Source organism: Pyrgilauda ruficollis, unplaced genomic scaffold (assembly GCF_017590135.1).
Source record: "Pyrgilauda ruficollis isolate IOZ18807 unplaced genomic scaffold, ASM1759013v1 scaffold43, whole genome shotgun sequence".
Classification (NCBI taxonomy): Eukaryota; Metazoa; Chordata; class Aves; order Passeriformes; family Passeridae; genus Pyrgilauda; species Pyrgilauda ruficollis.
The window spans coordinates 6,537,350-6,563,780 of record NW_024525823.1 but is presented as its reverse complement, the minus strand read 5'-3'; the positions used below and the strand labels follow the sequence as shown (position 1 = coordinate 6,563,780).

Below are 26,431 nucleotides of genomic sequence, written 5' to 3'. Positions count from 1 at the left end.
CAGTTGAGCTCAGAACTTGTTCCATAGTATCTGTGCACTGCAGTGTCAGGCTTTCTTTTCTTTGATATACCCTCTAAATTACAGAGCAATCAAATTAATTTTGTGGGAAATACAGATCATCTGTTATCTTACTGCTCTAACTGCTTACCCCAGATACCTGCAGTTAAAAAATTGAAATGAAAGGTTGAGGGCTTCTTAAATTTTTGACTTATTTTAATTAAGTGTTTTCAATATAATACCAGGAAGATTACTTCAAAATATTATGACAAGCTTTTATTGAATCTGTCACAGTTCACTACTACGTCATCATCTGCATTACATCCTAAACAGCTCAGGAAATTGCTCAATGGATTATTCATCGCTCTGTGACAGATTTCTTGGAAGGAAAGATATAAAAAAATCTTCTACCTGAACAGACGATTAACACTTAAAATAAAGCACTGTATTGCCAAACATGACTTCACACAGATCATTCAAGCTTTCTGACACTTAAACATTTAGTAAGATCACCACAAAACCCCCAAACACTCACAACCTCTCTGGGAACAGGAGGCTGTACAAGACTCTTAACAGCTGAGTGCTAGCCACCTGTTATGAACAATGCACCTGAGTTTTTTAAAAGCTTATTGCTACAAATTACATCTTTTGGAGTCTACAAGGTGAGATTACAGGAGTGGTAGCAGAATCTGTAGTACAAGCTTTGTTCATAAAGACTTCCATCCACCTTTGCCATCAGTGTTAAAGTCACTCTTAATTACTAGAATACTCAAACTCATGAATGATTCCTATCTCAGATGCAACAGACACGTTTACTACAACAACTACATGAAGGGCATGATAGGTAACCCATAATTTGTTTCCCAGCCTTCAGAGAAGACTCTTTCCCAGGAATGTCTCTTGCATATTACAGCAGACAAAAGAGCACAGTGGCTTCAAAGGTCACCAGGCAGGAAAAAACCTTCTGTCGCACCATATTCATATAGAAATTAAAAGCATTCCTCTGGAATCCACCAAGCTTGATTCTGCAACCTTTATCCAGACAAAACTTGCAGAGATACAGCACAGATAACACAGGGAAAGATTTTGGGTGTGGCTAGGTAAGGCACAGCAAGAGCTTCCAGCAAGTCACCTGCATGCATACTAGGCAGGGAGACAGACTGTACATCTCATGCTTTTTTGGTTTTGGTACTTCAGTTAATTTTGTGTGTTTGCAGCCATCATTGCTAATACTTGTCAGCATTTCCAAAATACTTCGATACAATCTGCAAGGCTGTGAAACTCAATCTGCAGTTGATGGACTCGACTAATCAAACAGCAAAGTCTATCAGCTGATCAACTACATGTGATAGTACTTGTGGCACTAAGAGGTGGTATGTTAATGGCCATGGCTAAGACAGACTTTTGGGAACCATAAGTTTAACAAAACCCCAAACAAACAATAAAAGCTAACACCACAGCACTAAACCACTGTTAAACCTAGAGGATTCACTGCAAAAGCAATGTCATTTTTCAGAATTGACTCTGAGTTTACTCTCCCTATTACCAGAAGGTATTAGTCTCTATTTAAAACACAAGTGAAAAGAGCAAGGAATCTACATTTGGTCAAATGCAAGGAGCCTGGAAATTAGTTTCAAAACTGGAAATTATTTCCACAACAATTTTACTGCTGAAATGCTTCAAACAAATGTAGCCATGAGAACCTATTTCTTCCTCTCTTGATGAAATCTCATCTCATGCTTTCATACTCTTATGTATCAGAACATCAATGCTTCCTGGGACTCTCTTATCTTATTGTAAGAAGAAAGACTATTTACTGTACATATTCACCAAAACTTTACTTTTACGTTCTACGGTCAAGGGCAGAGAATTTTATCTGAAGACTCCACACAGAAGTCGGAGTCCTGAAAAACATCAGCAAACACCAACAATTTCTATAAAGACCAGCATATCTAAAATGAAAATAAAAATATCACTTACACGCCACTTAGCACATTTATAGACTGTGTCCTCAGCCCATATCCAGTGTCTTTTAAATTGGAAATGATACCTAACACATTGATATTGGAACCCTTTGATCCAAAGTCTTTTTCACTGTACATTATCATATGGGAGCTCGTGAAGTCCTGTAAAAACAAAGAGAAGCACCATAAGCAAAGTGCCACATGACATCTCAGAGCACTCAGGAGACGCCTACTTGGAACTTACACCAACAATTGGTCGCAGGGACTGCACCTCCTCATCGTAGCCACCCCAGTCTGTCCAATCCCGATACGCTCCTTCTTCCAGCAGGTACTGATGGCCTTCAAACCCAGGCTTCTCGTAAGCAACCCAACTGAGCAACAACAACAACAACAGAGTCTGCATGTGAAAATGGACAAGTGCCACTCCATGTTTTCATGGAGCAGATGTAGACATGCAATATTTATTCTTTTGCTGTGAATATTTTCAAATTTAACCCCAGTGTATACCTCAACCCAAAAATTACAAAAACAAAATAAACAGGGACTGGATTTGTCCACTGCAACTTCCAGCCTATGGAGTTACTACTTCAGCTGAAGGGAAAATACCACTTTTCCACACTTACACGCCTCCCAGTACTTTCATGGATCCCACTGATGTAAGTGGAAGTCTTGCCTTGTCTTCTGATTCCTTGTCATCAAGCATAAAGACCTCTGATTCTATTTCCACATGTCTTCCTTCAAAGGAAGGCTTCTCATAAACAATTACCTGGAGTAGAAATGAAGCAAAATAAAAATTGCAGGGAGGATGATGAATTCTGGCAACAGACAGTTTCTTTTGCATGGGCACACAGAGAGAGAATGCAATAAGATGAAACCAGCTAGTGGGATCTCTCTCTCCTCTACAAGAGACCTTCCACTAGAGATGCAATGTGAGGGCTTGAGCATTCATTATCCATCTGCATCATCTGGATTCCTGTTAATTCTGTCACATATGCATGAATGTAACAGGATGCAGAAATGTAACAGAAGTTGTATTTTTACGGTGTGGTCACATACAAAAGAACTACCCAGTAAAGCATCAGTGGCTGGTATCCAATCAAAGCATACTTATCTACCCATGTGTAGTTCATGTGCTGTAAAACAGCTTTGGACAATCAACACATACTGACTTTTACCTTTGGCTCCCCACTGAATTCAACTTTGCGACCACCCTGTTAAAAGAAGAAACAAAGAAGAAAAAATTAAACTGTTCATGACTTAGACAACTTGTAGATGTCTGTAAGAGTCATCAATTCTTTACAAAAAGTCAGGACTAAGGTGAAATAGTCCTTAAAGACTGCAAGTGAAAAGAAATGGCAGATTAATGGCAGAGATGGATGCAATCAAATGTTGTAAGTTCAAGAATTTTATAGACTAAAAATCTTAGTTTTTTTTAAAAGAGTTAGTTTTAGTTTTGTAAGTCTTTAAAAATGTAACCACCTTAATACATTATTTCTAACACATAAACATAGGTCATTTAACTTCTAAGTAATAGCAGTAGTTTACCATTTTCAAGGGTCTCATGGACCTAATGTAGGCTTCCTTCTTCTCCCAGAATAATAAATTAGGATATTCACCAGGCTCCAACATTAAAGGGACCCCCTGGAAACCAGGTTCTTCATAAAGAAGCCATCTAAAAGTAGAGGGGTGGAGGGACAAAAGTAAGACATAAAACCCCCAGAACATTTCTGAACAGTAAAGAACAAGACAATATGCTTACTTTAGGAACAAGATCATTGTTCCCTTTAAAGGGAGATTCCAAGTTAATATAAACTGGCTCAAATTCATATAGTTTCATTGCAGACACATGATCCAAGAAACAAGCAAGGTGCTTTAGTTTTATTACTGTCTGTAGCTGAACATTTGATACACTGTGTGCCCCGTATTCACACCACTCAGTAAGCCCTTGGCTTGTGGCTGGTCACATGTGGTATTTCCAAGGGCTCAGTAGTGGGAAAATTCTGTTTAATACCTTAATATTAATGATTTGGATGAGGGGGTTAGAGTGCTCCCTCAGCTGTTTTGCAGAAGACAAGAAGTTGGGTGATCTGCTGAAGGGTAAGAAATCTTTATAGGGGAATCTGGATCAATGGGCCAAGGCCAATGGGATGAGGTTCAACATGGGAAAGTGCCAGGTCACAACATTCCCAAGCAGTGCTTCAGGATTGGGGAAAAGTGGCTACAAAGCTGCTTGGCAGGAAAAGACCTAGGGGTGCTGGTCAACAGCAGTTATACTTAATCCAGTGTGTGCCCAGGTGGCCAAGAAGGCCAATGGCATCCTGGCCTGCATCAGCAACAGCATGGCCAGCAGGACCAAGGCAGTGACTGTCCCTCTGTACTCAACACTGGTGATGCCACACCTCAAATCCTGCATTTTAGGATCAGTTTTGGGCCCCTCACTACACCAAGGACGTTGAGGGGCTGGATCATGTCTAGAAGGGGACATTAGAGCTTGTGAAAGGTCTGGAGCACGAGTCTAATAAGAGTGGTTGAGGGAGCTGGAGGTGCTCAGCCTGGAAATAATGACACTCTGGGGAAACCTCATTGCTCTTTCCAACTGCCTTGAAAGAAGGCAGTAGGCAGATAGTGACTGGACAAGAGGAAGTGGCCTCAAGCTGCACCTGTGGAGGTTTAGACTGGATATTAGGAAAAAATAATTCACTGGAAGACTTGTCAATCACTGTAACAGGCTGCTCAGGAGAGTGGTGGAGTCACAATCCCTGTAGGTGTTTAAAAGATGTGCAGTAGTAGTGCTTAGGGATGTGGTTTAGTGGTGGACTTGGCAGTGTTGGGTTAATGGTGGTACTGGATTCCCATCCTACAGGATTCTATGACTAACTTCACTGCAAGAACTGACACACATGGAAGAACAAGGAGAGAGTACAGTCAGAAGATAAAGGTGCATTGACTCATTTTTGTTGGCAGCTTTTAACAAACAGCAATTAAGCATGAACACTGGGAAACTTTAAGATGATACAACCACACCCACATGGCAAGGTGACTCAGAATCAGAGCCTCCCTCACCTGCCAACACAGTGAACTATGTCATGCCTGTAAACTAAAGGCAAAAAAACCCCTAACCCTGCAACATGCAAAAAAGCAGCAGCCATCTGCAAAATTTCTCATGGAAGCAACTTCTTTCTACACTGGACTAATAAACAGATATCCAGACAGTTGAAAAATAATATATTCCACTTCCTAGTGAAAATATTAGTCTGTTTTCCTTCAGGAGTACAGATGCAAGAAAGAGATATCAAGACAGCAAGAGCTCACATGCATTTAGCAAAACAATGCTGTTACACTAATGCAAAATAAAGACAACTTAGATGTGCACAGGCTCTGCCTCCTTCCAAAAAGATTTGTAATTTTACTGGTCACAGATAGTTTTTAAGTGAGACAGAAATAAAGTGGAGACAGATGAAGTGAATTAACAATCAGCCTGCAAATAACATATCTGATGACATTACTATTGCGAGACATATAATTTGGATTGAGGTTGCAGTTCACCAGAAATAACTTCCTGTCAGAGAACCAACTACTTGGACATCTTCAAATTTGCCTACATACCAAAATGCTTCATTTTTTTCCCACAAATCAAGGTGTAAATATTTACTTAGATAAAATACCCTTTGCCTAACAACAAAAATGTCTGTATATCATGTGGTAGATTTGAAACAGCTTTGCTTTACGTATTTTTTTGTAAAATGGATATGTAACACCTGCCTTCAGCTGGGCAGTTTTTGATAGACTATTTGCAGCAAGGCAAGTGCTATCAGCGCCCAAACATAAGAGCTAACAACCAAGGTCTGACATCCTGTAAGAAGTTCTGCAGGATGACTGGAAGTGGCTCCAGTCTCACTTTTTCTGAAAGGAGCCTCTCTCTCTCTCTTCTGCATACTTTTCCCAACACTACTTTGAAGCATGTTTTCCATAATGATTTACTAGTTTATTAAGGCATGAAAACTAATACTGGTACAGCATCTGGATTGCTCCTTAGAAGTCTCCGTTCTCATAAAAGCTTGCTTAGTTCACAATATTATCCTCCTAATTCAGATGGCCAGATTATTTTCAGGTGACATAACACCTTTGTATTACACATCACCATAAAAGCTCAGATCAAAATGCACTGTGAAATACAACAATGCCATGTATGGACTCTCTAAAGCACTAAGTCTTAGTTTATAACAGAAGGACTTCAAAAATTTTCTTCTTTTAGTAGGATGATTTCAAGTTTAGAAGAAAGCAAGTGGGAAATGTGGTCTTATTTTAACAGTTCATTCCCCACCCTCATTTATGATAAGCTTTCCTGAATGAGAAAAAGCAAGAGAGGCACACTTATTCCTTGGCTACAAATACACAAGGGTTATTCAGTATTTACTACACACAAGCAGAAGAAAATCTAGCTCTAACAAAACATTCTAGGTCAGACTCCCCAAGAGTGAAGCATTACAGTGATGTACTAACACTACTGTCAACAAATATACTGCCAAAATATAGGACTAGAATAAATATAGCCTGCTCGCAAGTCTGACAGGTGTAACCAATGGTTTAAACCAAATTCCTCTCATCACACTACACATTCATGCAGAGCTGCATACTTACATGCCCCAATGCACTTTAATAGAACAAGTCTTCTGAGTGGTTCCAAACACCCCTGCTTCTTCAGTGTCATCAAAAAAGGAAGTCACGATTCCTAACCCTTCAGGCTCTGTATACAAATCAATTCGGCAAACCCTGTAATCCTGAAAAATGAAGATTGCCATAATCACTTGATCTGTGCTGTGAGTTCTGTAATTACTGTGCATAACTAAATCAGTTTTGAAACACCTGTTTATTTGAAATTATTTCCCCCCCTTGTCAATTACTACTGCTATTAGATGCCTATAATAAAAGTATAGCTAAGCCAGTTTGCCTGTCTCTGAACCAAGACAGTCAGTCCATCTCTAATCAGCATTTACATTGTTTACTTTCTGCCATCTAGGTAGGAATGCATCTTCTTTCATCAGTTAAGAACTCCTCTAGCAAATTAAATCCTAAGATAATACCAAACAAGCCATCCTTGAAGAGAACTGCAACTTAAACAAGAATTGTAGTTACAATATATATTCCTCCTTTTTCCTTTCCTAGTCAAATAACTTTATAGCTTGTGCTAGTTTTGGCAACCTGCAATTGTAACTACTTGATGGTAGGTTAAAAGTGCATGTAGAAAGGATGTTCCATCACGTGAAACTCACTGGTAAGCTTGCCCATACCAGGCAAACCAAAGTTTTGTGTTTCACACTGAAGTCTGTATTGAGTGCAAATTTGGTTTGCATTGAAAAAAAAAGAAAAAGCCGTATTTTGAAAATACCAAATTATTGATGGTTTTCTGGGATGCTTTTCCTGACACTGACCAGACTACAAAGCATATGCTGTATGTAGCATTTTGGTGGCTATTCCAATAAAGCCCAACAAGTTCTGTTCCTACCCTGTCCTTCCTCTTGATGTTACCACAACCCCCACTGGGCAAAAGACCCCACATGCATTTTGTGATTAAACATGAAATTCAACATAGAATATTGTTTCATGCACTTGTAGCTCGTGTTACACTTGCGTCCCAATAGACCAATCACACTCTCTATCAGTATAAAACATCACTATACATTAAGATCTATGAAAACATTTTTGACTTGTATTACTTGCCTTAACAACATGTCTTATTGAACCGATCACTGCAGGCTTTTGAGACTTGCAGTCACTTTGCTCTTCAGAAGCACCTGCACCCCAAATATCTGTGAGTTCCAGCTCTCCTTCTTCCAATGGAATAGAGGGGCCTTCAAAATTTGGTTTTTCATAGAGTATCCAGCTTAAAATAAATTTTAAAAAATCCAATTTTTCATGATGCTTTATCAAGTGTGATTTGCAAAAATCATGATCCCACTTAACAAATTGTTCCATACACAGTACTGCTTCCAAACCCTTGCCATTTCCCCAATACAGCTTATTCACCCAACACTGCTGATGCAAGCCATTTTCAGTCTCTCTGTGATACCTTTAAAAACAATGATAAAAACAAAGATGTCTACTGCTGAATTGTACTTTCATAAAAAACTCCTCCACCTTTTAAAATTGATAATTTGGGGCAGCAAAGACTACGGTCTCTGTACCAGACTTCATATGAGATACTAATCAGAACCAATTTGTACATCAGAGAAAACAATGACACTGCAGACTGCTGTATCATGTATAAACAGACAAGTTGCTTGGATCCTGTGAACAACAGCCTGGAGTTCCACAGGAGCTGGGGTAGATGTGCCAGAGGATGATAAGACTGTTCAGAAGACAAGCACAATTCCATTTTTAATGGCAGAACAGAATATATAACTAAATAAGAACTTTATCCATCTGTAAATACAAACCCTTCACTCAGGCTCTCAGTGGAAGGAGGAAAAAACTCCAAACCCAGTCTCTCTAGACCACGTTAGAAGAGACAACCTGGTTTACAGAGATCAAAAGGTTTTTGTTCCAGTTTTCTGAAGCTAAACAGCAATCAGTTTGCTTCCCAGTACCTCCTACTGTGGCTAGCCCTTGTGTCTGCACCTTACTATCAGATAATTACTTTTGAGAACCTGCTATTTGACTGCATTATAGCCTGGCCACAGCATAACTTGCTGTGCTAGCCACACTACTAATGGCCCATCTGTTGATGCTATGAAGAAAGCAGGAGATGAACTTGCTTTCAATTACTCTTGGGCAATATAGCTTTTAGAGCAAAATCCCTCCTTTTGTCAGAGAAACAGTCAATTATCTCTACAGCACCATCCTACTCCTGTGGTCATTGAATAATTATGTAAGACCTAGCTTTAAACTTATTTGCTAGCCTTTTAGCCCAATCCAAACAATATGCAAGAATCCCTAATGACCAGAAGAGATGAAGGGCAAAATAGCTGAACAGAATCTGTCATTTCATCCCACACCTATGCCTGGTGACATCTCGCACCCTGCCAGATGGTAACACTCACTCCATTAGTCAGCAAAATAGGTTTTCCAGCTCAGAGCTTCCTGTTGCAGAGGTGAAATGCCCTATTTCTTGCTCACAGCTCTACATTGTTACAAGGCAGACTTACTATGAATCACATGCCACGGTTCTGTTTCAAAACATTTTTGAATAGAGTAAAAATCTTTGCATAGAAAGTAAAAATTTATCTCTTACCATCCTCTGATGACTTTAACTAAAATGGTTGGTGACAGAACCCAAGAACTGCAATCTGGAACATCATGGAAAACTTCAATGCCAGCTTTTTGACAGTCTGAGTCACAGTATATCATCAGCTGTGTTAAAAAAACCCAACAAAACAGAAAAACACAACAGTAACATATAGTTCTATCTTCCTAAGCTTTAAATATAGAAAGGAACACTAAAACTATTAAAACTGATCTTACCTTGCCAGGTCTGGGATTGATTTTACTTTGTCCATTTCTTGGAAGTGTCTAACAGACAGTGAGAAGAGAAAAAAATCACAAAAAACCCTCACAAAATCAAAAACATGTTCAATAAAGATACTCAGCTATAAAAAAAAGTGCTAGTAGAACAAAATAAGAAATACTCTGAATAGTAAAAGTTGGTAACCCTTTAACTATACCTACTCACCACTTCAATCTCTACTTCCCCTTGCTGGGCAGCATCTTATCACAAATGTATAAATTTATACACTTTTTTTAAACTCTGAATTATCATCTCACTGAAGTCAACTAACCTCAGATCTGAAATGCATTAAAATCATCCTGATCATCTTCCTGTATAGTCCAGGATTTCAATACCAAGAGACTACTGTAAAAACTGCCACTGATGAAGTACAAGCTGTACAATAATAAAGATGAGTTTAAACGTCTAAAAATGTCAAGCCATAAAGCATGGTGTATTTTTAAGAAATATATGAAAATACTGAGGATGCATGATGCCACATACATGTAAGAGCTAACTAGCATAACAACTTTGTAACAGGTTTCCTCAAAGAGCATGAGACTGAGCACTAAGTGATAAACTAAAAATATTCAAAACAACTAAAACACATGGAGGTATACAAAATCTAAAACAATGTTGAAGTCAGCAGTAAATTGTATTATACAGAATATACGGGAAAGTTGTGGCTGCATCATGTCACCTTCAAACAAATAAAGCAAGCATTGAAATTATGTGTTTGGTTTCCTAGGAAGAACAGGAGTGTTCATTCTGGGACAGGGTCCTGTTCTTCTAGGAATGATTCACAAAAACGAAAAGACAAAAACAGATCCTGCCCCTGAACAGGTAACTGGCAACACGTGCAAGGAATTAAAGAGAACACATTAGTTAATATGCAGAGCAGGCAGTGGTCCCAGGACAGTTCTTAACCACCACCAGATTTTTGTAGGCATCATCAAGACACGTTGAAGCACGACTGGTTTTTTAGCCTGCACTTCAATTCCAGTTAAAACTTGTTCTGTGTTTTGAGGAATGCCAAAGTCATTGTTTTGGGCTGCCCTTATTCTTTCCTTCACATTACCCACTAGCCATTGCATCATCATTTTCTTAGTCAGTGGAAGATGCACAGCAGGTACTCCTCACAGAAACATTTTTGATTCCTGAGCAAAACAATTCACTGCCACAGAAATCCAGAAACCCTTTGAAGCCTAAAGGTATTCTCTCAAGTGCAGTCTTAGGTATGTACACACTACAGGTCATTGGTTCATCATTTTAAAAACAGAAATTACAAATGTATTCCATATTAAAGTTGCTCAGAGGGGAAAACATAGGTCTGTCTTCAGTCATGAAGAATGGATGCTTGTAATCAGAGCAAGGGACAGCCCTGCACTGTAGCAGCACTTCCAATAATCACTACTATCCAGTTATTACAGAATGCTTAAAGAACATATATATTTTTCTGCCAATACATGGGAATATAACAGAGGATTAAAAAAATTTGCTCTGTTACTTATTTAACTGTACAATGGCTGAATGTCTTGTTGGAAGAGAAGAGAGATTACTTCAACAGAAGTTTTCTGAAGTTCACACAAAGCATTCTACTAATTTGCAATAAAAAACTAAAGTTAGCATAAGATTTGTTTCAATATAATACAAAATCAAGTATGAAGACATATTCAAAAAATACTTCCCATGCATATTTGCAAAAAGTCTCAAAATAAAGAGCCCTTAATCATATTGATAGATGTAATCTCATTTTCATTTTCAGATAAAACTGGTACCATACCTAAGTTCACCTCAATGTATTTGTAATCTATATATATCCCAAAGAGGGGAAACAAAACAAGATATGCACATTGTCTATCAAAAACATAAAAGCTGGATAACTTTGCAGGCAGCTTTTTAAAAACACAGTACTTACATCCACATCTAATAAACCAGGGGGGACATTCGATTCGTATCTGCTTGTTCCTAACCAGCTCGAAAAACTTTTCTCAGGATTGCCATAGTTGGGCATTTGTAAACTTAGTTCTTTTTTTGCACTATCGGCTTGCAGGTACTTCTCCACAAAACTTGGAAACTTCACATCTGAAAGAGACTGAATTGCAAAATCAAAATTAACAGTCATTCAGCAGGTTGACAAACATTGTTTCATTTCCTGAATGATCTTTATTACCTCAGATTTTTGAGGCATGATGAATGGCCCAGAAACATCCTGTTGTAAAGGAGGCATCCCTGAGGAGTCAGTTGCAAAAGCTGTTGTGTTATTTACTGAAGTGACTGAAGGGCTAAAAAACTTTTCTTTAGAAGACAGCAAGCTTGAGAAGAGGGAGCTTTTTTCAAGCCGTGATCTCTTAATATCACCATCTGTACAATCAATGTTCTCTTTTCCATTTGTTTCCTGAGTAAAGGCAGGTTCCTCTCTACATGACTGCAGAGCTTTGAATATGATACTTTGCTCTGTCGATGCACGCTTGGGCCTGACTCTGGCTATTGTTTCCAGGCTCTGCATTTTAATTTGTTGTGCTGGTAACAGATCCTGTGTTTTTTCCCTCCTCAGTCCCAAACCAAAAGTAAATACACTAGGATCAAATACTTTCTCTAAGTTGTCTTCATGAATGGGAGGCATTGCAAAGTGGGGTGCTGGAGACTTGGGAAGCTTTGACCTCTTCTTTTTCTGGGGTAAACAAACTGAGCTGTCTAAGTTTTTTATTGTTTCAGCAAACTTCTTCATGTCAGATGGGGAATCAAAAATGCTGTCGTCTTCAGCAGATCCATTACAGGTTTTCCCTGGGCTCTTTTGTGTATTGGTGTTGTCCTCTGATTCCAATACGCTGTCTTGATTGCTGTCATCATACTGCAGTGCTGCAAAGTTCAAATCTCCTGGCTTTACCTTTTTATCTCCATTTTCCATCTTAAATTCTGATCTGGAAACCTGAGATGGTAGAGGATATTTATCATCGTTGCACGGTGATAAAGCCTCTGTGTTTGGCAGCACTTTTTCTTCATTTCTATGGAATTCTGAGCTTGCGTAATTTCTTTGGTGGAAAGGATCTTGAGCACTTTCAGTTTTTACAGGTGAGTGCAAAGGCAGTTTAAAAGGTGAACTTTCTTTCTTTGCTGTGGTTAATTCTGGTTCTGGTTGCTTCAGAGAGACACTACCAGCATCAATTTTGCTGCTTTGGTTAAAAAGGGATATGGCAGCTTTTACTTTAAGTTCTGTTGTCTTCCCAATATCCTCATAAGAGGTAAAGATTTCTCCATTTTTGCCTTTTAACTCTGCAGTGCTTTCTTTCTCCAGTGTGCCATTCTCAAATAACTTCTGGCGACTGCTTTGCTTATTTAATGTTTTATCAGGCTGTTCATTTTCTTTAGGTTGTTTTCCAAATTTCAGCTTTGCTCTGCCAACGAATGTGCTTGGTACAGCATTATTTTTTGAAGCAGGGATGTCAGTAGGTCTCTGGCTCTGGTTAGCGCATTTGTTTTCAAACAAGGAAATTTTGTTGGCAATGTTGCTGTTAGTTTTATTAACTGGTTTTTCAAGAGTGTCCTGCTCACTTTCTAAACTGTCTTGAGTTGTAGGTGTTTTAAAATTCAGCTCTATGTTCTTCGGTTTGGCTGGACTACAGGAGGCAAAGTGACACAGAGTGACATCTTTAATTAATCTTGAACAGGCTTGTAACAATTTTCAAAACAATAAAAAGTAGAATTATAAACCAAAGACTCAATTCAAATTTTGGTATCTCAAAAGGAATCAACTAAAAGAGGAGTAACTATATGGATTTAAAAAATTAGACACTAAATAAGGAGTATATAATCCAAACATGTACTTAGTTCTTTAAGGTTAGTAAAACAAACACAGCAACTTCCAGCATCTGCAATTGAGGCAGAGAACTCAACTACTTATGACTGACAGACATTAACATTTAGTAGTGAACAGGCAGAATAAATTATAAACATGCAATTCCCTACAGAGTTTAGAAAACAAATCCCAATTCATTAAGGTGATAATGAGTTGGTTAACATTTGCATATTTTCTCCAATGAGTTTTGAAGACATCTGCCCAGATTCTTTGCAGCTTTTACACCTACACTGCAGAAGCAACCTCAAATTGAGTGAAAACTCTTCCACTCTCATGAATGCTTGCAGAAAATGTTAGCTGTCCCCAAGCATTGCATCACCACCTTGGCTAAGAGAACACCACATGTGAGGACTCTTCCACTTCCTTCAGGTAAACTTAGCTAACCATTTAAATTGTGTAAACTAAGCCTAATAATTTTACAAGAATTTAATTTGGAAACACAAATCTTTTCTATCAGAGTGGACAGAGAGGCATGTACAAGTACATGTACACAGTACTCCTGTGCTGTGGCAGAAGGCACAGCTGAGTGTTTCAAGCTCTTTTCTCTGAATACCTACAACCAGGAAAAATTATTTGTCCATGTAACTTGCTACTGCATACTGTACAGTATGAACAGCTGTGAAGATGCAAGGCAGATAGCTTCAAAATTAATCAGTCAGATCTAAGGAGTGTCAAGGAGCCCACCATCGCCTCCAAGACAGCCCTGTTCTCCAAAGAGGAACATGGGGACACAGCAGTAGAAGGACAGGTAGAAACTGCCCTACATGAAAACTGACAAAGGTGGGAGATGAAAAGAAGATAATTTGCAGCAATCTCCAGGATTCCAAATGCTCTATCAATCAATGGATGATTCTGGTATTTAAATGCTTTCTTCTTTTTTTACCTACATAAACTGTGTTCACTAAGTTCACAGGCAGCTCTTTAGCACAAGAAAGAGGTGTGAGATATAGGAACAACCCAAAACGTGAGATCCATTCCCCTCTTCCTCAAGTGATCCATCCCAAGTAAGAAATTAAACCCTTCTAATGCAAGACTCTCCATTTTACAAGCTTTATTTCTTGGGAATACCATGAGGAACAAACTTACTGAAATAACAGGAGGATTCAGAAATAGTTATCTATGAATCTATACAGAGAGCAACTGTTAAAAATCATGGAATCATAGACTATTAAGAGGATGTTACAGATCTTAAAAGATCATCTAGCCTCAACTCCCCTGCCATGGGGAGGGACACCTCCCATTAGACCAGGTTGCTCAAAGCTTTTTCCAACCTGGCTTTGACCACTGCCAGGATTGGGGCACCCTCAACCTCTCCTTTTGTAGTGTTTCACCACCCTCAGAAACCTTTTGTAGTGTCTCACCACCCTCAGAGTAAAAAGTTTTTTCCTAATATCCAGCATAAATGTCCTGTGTCTCAGTTTGTACCCAGTACTCCTTGTCCTATCACTACAGTTCCTGGCAAAGAGTCCCTTTTCAGCTTCCTTGTAAACCCCACCTTCAGATACTGGAAGGTTTTTATGAGTCTCCATGCAATCTTCTCTTCCCTGTGAAGCCCCAACTCTTTCAGCCTGCCTCCATAGGGAAGGTACTCTAGCCTCTTATCAACTTTGTGCCCTACTCTGGATTTGCTGCAACAGTTCCCTGTCCTTCTTATCATCATGTCATTTCAGAGAAGACTTCCCAACACTGGTCCCTCTAACTACCAGCCTACTCAGCTAGTTCACAACTTTATGAAGAATTATGAAAAATGCATGATCGATAAAAGAGGAAATAGCAAACTTAAAATCCACTGGCCATACTTCAGATAGGTGCTAATAAAACACACTTGGAAAATTTAAGGAAAAACAGAAAAACAAAATGTTCCAGAAAGAGGGAAGGTATGAAGGAAACTAGCATACAGCATAAAATTAAATATATTGTGGCACTACTTTTCATTTGAACTACAACTGGTTTTCCCTAAACTTTTAAAAGTTAAATTATTCTATAACTTTTCTCTTTGGAAAATGACTATGAGTTGCAAGGGACCTCTGAAGATCAGCTAGCCTAACTTCCTACTCAAAGCAGGGACAGCTTCAAAGTTAGATCAAGTTCCTGAAAGCGTTCCCTGACCAAGTTTTGAATAACTTTAAGGATCAAGATCTCACAACCTTCCTAGTGAAGCACTGCAGCAGGGTGGCCACTTTTTGAATTATTTTTGCTTCATATCCCATTAAAACTTCACTGCTGCAACTTGCAGCTGTGGCTTTTGTCCCTTCACAGCTCAGGGACAAATCTGGCTCTGCCTTCTCTATAGGTAGTGAGAGATGATTGAGGTCTGTCTGTATCCTTCTCTTCTCTCAGCTGAAGAAACCAAGCTGCTTCAGCTTCTCCTTATACTTGATTTGCTCCAGAGCTGTCACCTTCTTTAATGGCTCACTGCTGGACTCATTCCAATTTGGGAACATCTCTCTTATACCAGAAGTGAGTTGGAAGGGGAGGAAGAGCTAAAACTCAACAGAGTGACCTGTCACTTGCACTACTACATGCATTTATTTCAACATAACACATATCTTCCCCATAAAATCTGTGTCTCTCTGTATGCCCTGACACAAGCAAGTTTACTGGCTAACAGTGATGCTTATCAGCCACACCTAAAACCTCTTTTAAATGAAGAGCTCACCCCTCAAAGGTATAGTTTCAAGCTTTGCAAATTTATGCAGAAACAACCACTTCAACACTTTGTATTTTGTATTCTGCAGTACTTCTGCACAGCAGCAGCAGCAGCCAAAGAGCTGAGACCAAAGAGCATGAGAAAGCTCAGCCCTGCAGCTCCACTCACTACAGCTGGCCTCTTCTAATCTTTTCATTACACCTTTTTCCACACTATGAAATATTGGTTTTAAATACAGCCAAAAGATGGACTTTATTGCAAAAACTGGGTCTCCAAGCTTGTTTAAAAGGAAATGTTGTTTGAGTATCCTTTAAGCCTCTCATCTTGTATGGGGAAAAAACAGCACAAATGCTTTCTTACAAACAGTCCGGTGTGGCTGATTCTCACTACCCATTCCTGATCTGCAATGCCAGAAACAAGTAGGCACAAGAGAAATACCAATATCCTTCTCTTTGGCTACACCTTGCAGCTGAGCTGTGGAAGCAAGCAGTTAAACCTCTCCCAGCAGTCAAAAATGGAGGGTGAGTCACACATCAAGCTTGCAAGTGGTGCCAAAAAACCACTGATGCCAAAATATCAAATTGAGGTGAGCAAAGAAAAATGGCATGTGAAAAGAGAAGAATAATTTAACAAGTGGGGTTAAATGTAAAGGCAACTACAAAACCATGTCTGAACATACAGTGTGACAACTGAAGCCAAGTTTTCCGCTAAGCACATCAAAGTGACTACTGCCTGAGGTTTTATTTGCCAATTAAGATTTACCATCAGCCTCATTTTAGTCTCAAATCTGACAGATTTCCCTTTCAAAAGCTAAAAGCAAAGTATCCTCTGACTTTCAAGTTATCCGGTACACAGACATAAATGGAGAAAAGAGAGAAAATGCTATCTTTATGTACAGGAAATCTGCATTTCTGGAGGTGACTGGAGAAACTGACCTGTTTTGAAATTGTTTCCAAAGAAATCTGATTCCCAGAATTGGCACAACGCCATTAGTAAGAGATATCATGCATTTTTAAGGGAGAACTACTTGTATTATGTAAAATCCATTTTACAAGGGGCCAAGGAATCCCTAAGTAAATGGGTATTTTTCAACCAGAAAGGAATCAATGTGAATGATCTAAAAATAACTTTTTAACCTTTGAAAATGAAAAATTTATCTGTTCACAGTGATAACTAGAGAATAAAACACACCATCTTCTAGTAACGGCACCATCTTTTCCCTTCCCATTTTACAGCACCTTAATCCACATCCAGGTTTATAGTTCATATGTTCTAATGAATGACTACAAATTATACCAGATCACCTGAGCATGTAACTCTGGCTAAAGAAATGGTGTGGTGCTGTGCAATGACAACTATCAGATGCATCAGAAACCTTGCAGTCCCCACCCAGGGCTAAAGTTCCTATAGCAGCAGATAAGGCCAAGACACAGCGTCACACACCCCACAAAATGGGATGAATAGAGCAGGCTGTTTATTCATTAAAATTTGGTCTTTCAGACAGGACACTCATCTATTATTTTATGAGTATAGTAAAAGATAATACACTGTAGAGCAAGCCCAGGAGATACACAGAAAAAATGAAATCCAGCCATGCAGGTGTTTATAACTTCATCATCACTATTGACAGTGACACAGAGAAAAAAAAAAAACAGTATGAAAGCTGCCTTTCCTTTGAAGCTATGAAGATACAAACTCAAGAGTTTAAGACTTGTGATCTATATGGCCAGATGGCAAAGCATCCCCCAGTACAGAAATGCCACTGTTTAACTTTCAGTACTCGGCTTTCTTAACTTAAGTTACAAATTAACCACTCAGATGTAGAGTATTACAAATTGTGCAAAGGAAATTGCTCCTGTGCTTCTCAGATGTGGGAAGCATAATTGCAAACAGACGTGTCTCTTAAACCATCACGTTGAACCTCCACATCCCTCTAACACAAGGACAATTATCAACGCTCAGTGTACCTCGGGTGGGCCTACAGGATTCTGTGTGCCCCCACACCTACAACTGAACATGCCAGAACGAGGAGTGCAACAGCACACAGCCATGGCAACCAAACAACGGAAAGGAAAAATGCAAACAAACCATGGCCTGCGGATGAGAATGCAACAGTATCCAAGTAATCAATCACTGGCCTCATACTAGTGATAACAGTGAACTTCATAAATACAGCCGCTTCTCTATAATCCTAAGGAAAGCTCTGACCATCTGTTTGACAGAGACTGTTTTTTCAACTGTAAAATCAAAAACTGAAAACTAATATTCAGCAAATATATGATGTTATTCATACACATCAAAATTTAAGTGATTCACCCTGCACATACTTAAGGAAGCAACCGTATGTAATCAAATCTTTGGAGTGTGATCTATCACATCATTTGAACAATCAAGTTCTATATTGCATCCTACATTTCTTCATAAAATAATAGCAGAACTTAGGCTTTTTCATAGAAAACTTGAATACATTTCTTATTCAAAAGATTTTCACATACAAAATCTTCAACCACATTCTGAGTTGGTTACAGAAAGAAAAGTTAATTAAGGTCAATGATAGATGAATTGATCTGATCCACAACGATGATGACTGAGCAGTTTTTATATATGTTAAATTATTCTATAGAGTGGAATTGACAAAGACATTCCCTATCAATTTAAAAAATCAAAAAATTAATTCTTTTTCTAATACATGTAGACCACAGTGCTTGTTAAGTGGTAGCTTTAGTTATGGTAACTTATTTTTTTAAAGACAGTTCTTAACTGAAAACAATTTAGACAGATAACAGATAGCTAGTGTTTCCATAAACACAGATACAAGCAAAATTACAGCTACAAGGATAAGGTAAACTTATAGTTTGTTACTTACAGGCTAATCTTTGTCATGACTGTTCTGGAAGCATCCAAACTCTTCAGCTTCGAGGTGTCTAAATCAGAATTTGTCTGTCTCTCAGCTGACAGACACAGGTCTCCATTTTTAATCCCATCAGTATGCAAGAAAGCTCTTCCATCTGGACCATTACCATTCTTTACTGCCTTGGTATCATTTCTGCCTTCAGCAAACACTAAGTCTTCTGTCTTAGCAGCCAAAGAAGCTTTGGGAGACTCCAAACTGTCCTCCCCAAAAGCTACAGGTATAGCTCCCTTTTCCACTGAAGTTCTTTTTGTCACTGGGTTAGTCTCTGGCGATGTTAAAGGTTGCCTTTTTGAAGAGTATTCTTTCATCTGACCCTTCAAACCAGTAGGGGAGATGGGTACACTATCCGACTGATTCTTTTTATATGATCTTCTCCTTGCAGAGCTTGTGTTTGAGATCTGCTGCTTGCTCTTGTCAGCTTCAGCTTTAGATGCCCCTTTGTGAGCAGATCCAACTTTTAGGTCCTGATTACTACCTGAGGAAGAGGAATTTCTTTCAGGAGTCTGCTGAAGAGACCTCACTTTTCGTTCAGGGTTTATTATCTTGTCTGAAAACACCTCAGAATGGGCATCATCCTCAAAACCAGATTCTTCTCTTGCAGTATTCTCAGTCTGGTTTCTCTCTCCATTTGGAATATCACTAGATGACTGAGACTTTCTCCGTTTTCCAGATCTTTTACTAGCAGATTTTTTATCCATCGTGTCCAAATCACTACTATTTTCTTCTGATATAAGAGTCACGGGTTCATTAAGGAGTTCGTCTGTTTTTCTTAGATAGATATCAACAGTTAACACTCTAGCAGAATACGCGTGTTCACTCGCTGCAGATTCCAACTCGTATGGCAAATCCTTTGGTTTTGCATGCCCAGGCTCCTCAGACACCCACGTGTTCACAAGCTGCTTGTGACTTAAGATACTCTTTTCTAAGTCTTCACTAGACAGATTTCTCAAGCTCTGTATGAAATCTGGAGTTGTGGAATTATTTATATCTGTGACGGATTCCTTCTCCAACCCCAGTGTTTCCACATTCAGGCTGCTCTCACAGAAAGAGTTTTTAATGGTTTCACTGCTGCCGCTCCAATCTGCTGACCACTCGCTGTCAGAAGAGACTCCCCTACTGCTCCATTCCGAAATCGTATCGTGATACAGCGGTCTTACTTCCCCACTGAAATTATATTCCTGTGCCTCAGGAAGGGCACTTACGTTTCTCACTTGTTTCTCTGCTTGAGGAGCTTCGTGTTCTTCTCTGAAGTGCCTACAGTACACTGCCTGCGCCCCGTGAGGAGAACCTGACCTCCCACCCTTGTGACGTGAAGTGTGTTCTAATGAACTTTTGACATTTTTCCTTTTCCCTGTACCAAACAAATTTCCAAGTCTTTCCAAAACTGGTTTCTTTTTATTTTCTTCTCTCGGAGAATCTGGAAGGTGTGAGGTGGACTACAAAAATAAACAAACAAACATTTGGTTAATGTCAAAATTGTTTCTGTAATACATTTGTTTGTTCTAGGACTACCTCTAAATTAAAAGGAATGGAAATAAAACAGTTTACTGAACAATACTAGCTCTCAAAAAAAGAACAAGAACAACAAAACCCTTGAAAAACAATTAGGACTCCACGATGCTTCTGTATGTTTTTGCCTGCATGTGTTTACAAGTGTGCTCATCTTGCCTTATAATGGCAGCTTTATAGATCCCAAATCTCAAAATTTTGCACAATTAGTTAACGTCACTCAAATGTTACAGAAAAGCATCCTGGTACCTGCAAGACTGGGGTCAAACTTCATGGTCAAAATTTTCCTTACAAAAACAAGAGTGGGGAGTTTAACTTTCTCTCCATACTGGCTGAGTCAGTTTTCACACTTGTGCTGGTAGAGAATAGTTTCAAAGGTGTAAGTTGTTTTACAATTCATATATTTCCCATTAATTCAGTAAATATTTGGCTTGCATTTTGGGCTAAAAAACCCAGAACTATAAAAGCCACTGCATCACTCAGTGAGCATTACTGGGTCAAACATTGCCCTGGATTACTCTTGGTGAAGTTCTGCCTTACAACTTCTAATTAACATGGTAAACAGGAAACACGCAACAGCATCGCCGAGTACACATGCATATTTGCATTTTAATACATTAGCCCTTTTTACATGCCGGTACGATGAATACTTGTTTTGAGACGTCTATTTCAAAACACCGAGAGTACTTTCTACCCCGGCGCACCAGACCTCCCGAGGAGAGTGGGTTCCCTCGGCCGCACGGACCCTGCCTCGGCAGCTTCCAGCTTGTTCCGTGCTGGAGACGCCCAGCTCGCCCGTCCCTCTCAGTGCCCGGCGTTCCCCCAGCGCCCAGGGCAGGCCGGAGTTGAAGCCCCCGCGCCCTCCGCGCAGCCCCGCGGCCGCCGATCCCTTCCCCGCAGGTAGGGTACAGAGAACCAGCCCAGCACCGCCTCACCGGAGGAGTCACAGCCCCCGTTCCGCGCGTCACCAGGAGGGTGAAGCCGCCCGAGGCTGCCGCTGTCCTCCCCCATCCCAAAACGGGATAAGCAGGAGGAAGGTACCGTGGCGGGCTTTACCCGCCGCCGGCCGCGCCGCATCCTCGCCTCACCTCGCCTCACCTCCCCTCCCCACCCCGCCGAGCGCCCGACACTCACCACCCGACCCGGCTGGGCTCGGATCGGCTCGGCTCGGCGGCCCCTGCGCGAAGCCGCCCCACGCACGCCGCCGCTACCCGCGCTGTCCCGGCGCCGGCCGTCTGTGCGCTCCGCCTCGGCCCGCCCCCGCAGCCCGCCCCGAGCCGCCGCCCCGCCGCGGGCAGCGGCTCTACCTGGCCGGGCCGCCCCTCCCGGCCACGGAGGGAGGGGCGGCGGCAGCGCCGGACCGGCCCCCAGCGAGGGCCGCGGGGCAGCGGGAAGCGCGGGCGCTCCCGGCCACGGGTGAGGCCGGCGAGGGGGCGGCGGGGCGCGAGTGGGCGCCGCGCCCCGTAGGTGCCCCAGCAGCCCGCGCTGCGGCTGCCGCCTTGTTATTGAGGGCAAAACGCCGCCCCGGGCAAAACCGACGCCCTTTGATGTTGAGGGAGAAGCACCGAGGGTTGGAGGCGGGCGGTTCGCGCCGCCGCCGCCCCGGCGAGCTGCAGAGCGGGCTGCCCGGCGTGAGCCGGCGCCCGGGCCGGGAGAGGGGCGGCGCAGGGCAGGGGCACCGGCTCGTCCCCGTCCGGCACGATGGCTGCGGGAAGCGGAGCGAGGGGAGCGGCCGTCACCCGGCCGCCCCCCGATGCCGGCCGCTCGGAGGTGCCGGGAGCAGGCGTGGCTTTCCCCCAAGCCCAGGAAGCGTGCGGGGGCCGGTACCCCCGTGGGACATCTGAGTTCAAAGCCCTGCGGGAAGATGAACCCGCATCTTCCCCCTCGCACCAGCGGGCGGGGCTGGTTGCCGTCTGTGCTGCCTGACTGTGCCTGCCCTGCCTGGCCGCCCCCGGGCCGGGGACACGGCTGCCGGCGGCCAGGGCTGCCCCGCCTGCCCCCGGCCCCGTTCGGGCCGGCGTGAGAATGACTCCGCGGCCCAATGGTGCCGGCGCTCTCCCCGGGCGCTCAATTAGTATTTAATGTTTAATGAATGCTCTACAAGTCCTCTTCTAATTAATGCTTAATGACTTATATGAAGTGGAACAGCTTCAACAGGAAGGACCACGCAAGTGTCACTTGGGAGCGTCTGAGGGCCCAGCGCGGAGGCGGGGGAGACACCAGGTCAGCCCGCCTGCAGCTGGCCGGGGTGCCCGGCCTGCGGTGTGTCTGGCCCTTTGGCTATTGAAGAAAATAAGGACCTTTTTTATGGAGTCACTTCCTCCTCCAGCTGGAAAAGTGTAAAGTTAGTTATTTTTTCTTAATCAACAGCCTACACAATCTTGGCTCAGGAGAGCCACATAGATAGAACCTGTTTAATGCCAGTGAATGTGCAGCAGCAAGGCTTGCCCAAGCAAATGAGAAATACCAAAAAACATTAAAAACACCGAGCCTAAATTGGGGAAGGGGTAGAGATGACAATAGGTAGTTGCAATCTAACAGAAATTCATGGAACCCTTATATCTGCCTACCTCTCTTAACCAGTGTCACTCATTGAACTGATAAGCAGCTGTAGCACTGACCAAGACCTGTGTCCTCACACAGTGATCTTCTACCAGTCGCCTTCAAATAGGCAAGTCTATGGTCATTACCTTAAGCTCAAGTTTTTGTTTTGCTGGGGTTTAGGTTTTATTAGACAGTGAAATAATCTACAAATGAGAAAGTTGATGCCTTTTCCCCCTCCCTTTGAGGACTTTTTTCAACCAGTAGAACCAAAACAATTAAGTAAAGAGCAATATTAAGGGCTGCATTAAGTTCACACAGCTCAGACAGGTAAAACGCTTTAGTGATAACAAAACCAACTACAAATTTCCCTATCAGATCATGAATAATGCAGCCCAATTACTAATTTCTTATTCTATGTGTGTATTGCCAGTACTAACTAATTATAGGGAAAGGACAAGATGACAATAATGAACACTGCCAGCTAAAATAAGCAAAAATACAAAATTTTCACACTTAATGCAAGGTAATAAGGAAAGATACTGATTTCTCTGATAATTCATAACAACTTACAAGTGTGAGGAGGATGTTCATGCTAAAAACTGTTGGACGGAACAGATCATGCTAAAAACTTCTTGGAAGGAACGCCAAAACGGGGGAAATTTAACTTTATTATTGTGTCAACCATCATATTAATAACTGGATAGAAATAGCTGTCAGTCTTCTAAAGTAGTTGGGAGTACATTATCAACCTGACTGTCATTATTACACTTGCTGTCAAGTTTTTAGTTTGCAAGATTAAACCTGGAAAAATTAGTTATTTGAACTGGGGATCTAGATTTTTCTCTTCCCAGCCACTGATTTCCATAAAGTCCATGGGAACTTAATTACCATTGAGACGTCTCCCCCTTTCAAATGTAGTTTAAACTGCAACCAACAAGTTCAAAAGGTGTTGAATGGAAGTGAGGAGGGACAGCCAGCCAGTCCAGTCACATAAGCCTTGTTTCCTCGGGGAACACGGCTAAAGATTTTTCCTTGATCTTGAAATAGCTGCCCTATGTAAACTGTTTTGAAGTAATTTCTTCATACAAAGTACCTTAATTATATACAGCTCTTTCAAAACACATAAAAGACCAGGTACTTGCCCTGAAGAGCTTGTATTTTAAGTCAGATAAATGTAGGTGAGCCAGTATTGCCAGTGCAAGAGGGCACAGAGACCGAGCATCTCAAGGGACTCGCAAGTGGGACCCAGCCTGCCAGAGCACAGCACGAGAATGCTTGACTTCACAGCACCGCATGGAAGTGTTTGATTTCAGAAGGCAAGAAATGCCCTTGCTCTGCACATCAGGCTTCCTCAATGTGCTTATGCTCAAGCATTCTTACTCTTAAAACATTAGCTGCTTGAGAAATACCTGATCAAAGCCATGGGCAACTGAAAAATCTAGAGGACCTGCCTATCCATTCCTTGGACAGTGTGGAGGAAGCCATTTCAAGCACTCTGCATGAACCTTGAAAGCCGTGTTCTAATCTGAAAGCAAAATGCTGCTGCCTTCTTAACCAAGAAATGTAAATTTTGTTTGTATTTATATTCATACCTGTTTATGCTAGCATTAAAATATTTCCTCTGTTTTCAGCTGGGTTTTTTTTTTTTTCTCATTAGCTAATGTAAGTTGCCACAGCCAAACCCCTAATTTAACACTGCAATTAAACATGTGCTTTGCTGGTCTCCAGTGAAAAGGGAGCATAAGCTACTATGATCTGTTGAATCAAAACTTCAGGATGTGTCTTGAGGGATCATTTCGATGTTATTTTCTTAGATGAGTTCATCTGAGTCAGCTGAACATAAATGAAAACACTTCTTAGAGCACGCATTAGAGAAAAAAGCAGTATTTTTACTAGTCATTAGCAACTTCGTGGTAACTAATAGATGGTAATATCTAGTGTGGACAGTTCTTTAATTTAAACATTTATTTTCCAGCATATGTTCATCTTCAGAGGGGAAAAAAGCAACAAACCATTTAGTGAAGAGTAAATATGAGCTTTATCATTCATTAGAAGATCATAAATGGCTGGATTTCAAGTGACATGAAAACTTGAGACCCTTCTATCTTCAACAATTCTAATAGTGTAGGACCCTTACAAATTCATGCTGGATAGCCAGTTATGTCAAATATCTTTAAATCATACTATCACAATTCACCCAGCCATGAGAAACAGAAAGCCTTGAATTTTTAGCAGTCACATGACATCCCAAAAAGGGCTTTAGCCAAAAACATTTAAATAAATAAACTATTACTCTTCAGGCTTTAGCATTCTGCAGAGACTGAGACTCAAATATATCACGGTAACAGTGCCAGGCTTTGTGAGGCTGGAAATTGCTCTGGAGTATTGCTGGCTCATGTGCTGTGAAAATATTAGTAAAAAACTGGAAGGAACAATGTACAAATCAAAGCTAAGAGAGAGAAAAGTCTGAGAAGCACAAGACCCATTCAAGTCCTACAAAAGAGTTTTCATACCACTCTCCTACAGGTGAGTGCCATAGCTACTGGCAGAGAGAGAAGGAGTGAGTTGCAGATGGAAATAAAGGCTTAGTGGTTATTTTCTTCTTTGAAAAGCATGGGGAGGAAAATGTACTTAACAAAACATTTGACCTGAGTCAATTCTTCTCTGAATCAGTCAATGATTCACTGAACGGAAAAAAACAGTTATATTTTAAGTTAATCTAAATGATCTCTAAACTTAACCTGTTTAACTAACCTTGCTGTCAATCAATTGGATTTGACAAATATTACTTCAATTCACTATACTCATTGTTCATTGTTTATGCTGACCCTTCACAAAGACACAAAGGGGGGGTTACTATGAGGAAAATATGGCTTATGTTACTTTAACTCCCAAACTGCCTTCTTCTGCCTATGAAGAGTTTGGCATATACACTCTAAATTTTTTTTTAGCATTTATTTTAAGCATACCATGTTCCAGGTTGACAGTGTCCTCTTCAGAGTTAGAGAAAAAACCCACATTTTTAAATTTAACAGGTCCACTCTAGCATGGAATTCACTCCCTGCCTCTTCCAGCTCTTTGCCTGCTATTCACATAGAGGATATAAATAGCAATAATTGGATTTTAAACAATTTCAGCTTGAGCAATTTGTGCAGGGAATATATTATTTAGATTCAGGAACTTACCTGAGTAAGCCTAAATGAGGGGCTATAAATGCGAGACTTAAGCAGAGTGAAGTGAAACAAACGTAACTTTTCTTAATAGTCATACTTTTACACATACTATAAGTCAGGGTATTTTAGTGAAACATTTCATATCTTCAAGAGAACAGGACATGTCTGCTTCCAATTTATTTTTTCACTATAAAAGTAGATTTTTAGTTCAAACATACATTAGAAATTGACTCTTTTGCAACACCATATAGATAAATGAGACTAATGAGCCTGCATGTTTAATGGATTTTTTGGAAAGAAAATAATCAGTTCAAGAAGCATAGATGTATATATAAAAT

At 40.8% G+C, this 26,431-nt stretch overlaps 1 protein-coding gene across 1 annotated transcript in view; it reads right to left on the bottom strand.

Annotated features, from left to right (window-relative positions):
- The window catches only part of CRYBG1 (crystallin beta-gamma domain containing 1), a 94,529-nt gene that overhangs the window by 20,123 nt on the left and 47,975 nt on the right, over nucleotides 1-26,431 (bottom strand). The window contains 16 exon segments of the mRNA XM_041478086.1: nucleotides 1,978-2,123; nucleotides 2,206-2,332; nucleotides 2,585-2,727; nucleotides 3,137-3,172; nucleotides 3,507-3,633; nucleotides 6,603-6,742; nucleotides 7,689-7,845; nucleotides 9,193-9,311; nucleotides 9,423-9,470; nucleotides 11,363-11,539; nucleotides 11,618-13,064; nucleotides 18,820-20,303; nucleotides 21,577-21,688; nucleotides 21,690-21,766; nucleotides 21,769-22,092; nucleotides 22,094-22,139. Coding sequence (XP_041334020.1) covers nucleotides 1,978-2,123; nucleotides 2,206-2,332; nucleotides 2,585-2,727; nucleotides 3,137-3,172; nucleotides 3,507-3,633; nucleotides 6,603-6,742; nucleotides 7,689-7,845; nucleotides 9,193-9,311; nucleotides 9,423-9,470; nucleotides 11,363-11,539; nucleotides 11,618-13,064; nucleotides 18,820-20,303; nucleotides 21,577-21,688; nucleotides 21,690-21,766; nucleotides 21,769-22,092; nucleotides 22,094-22,139 — 4,710 coding nt within the window.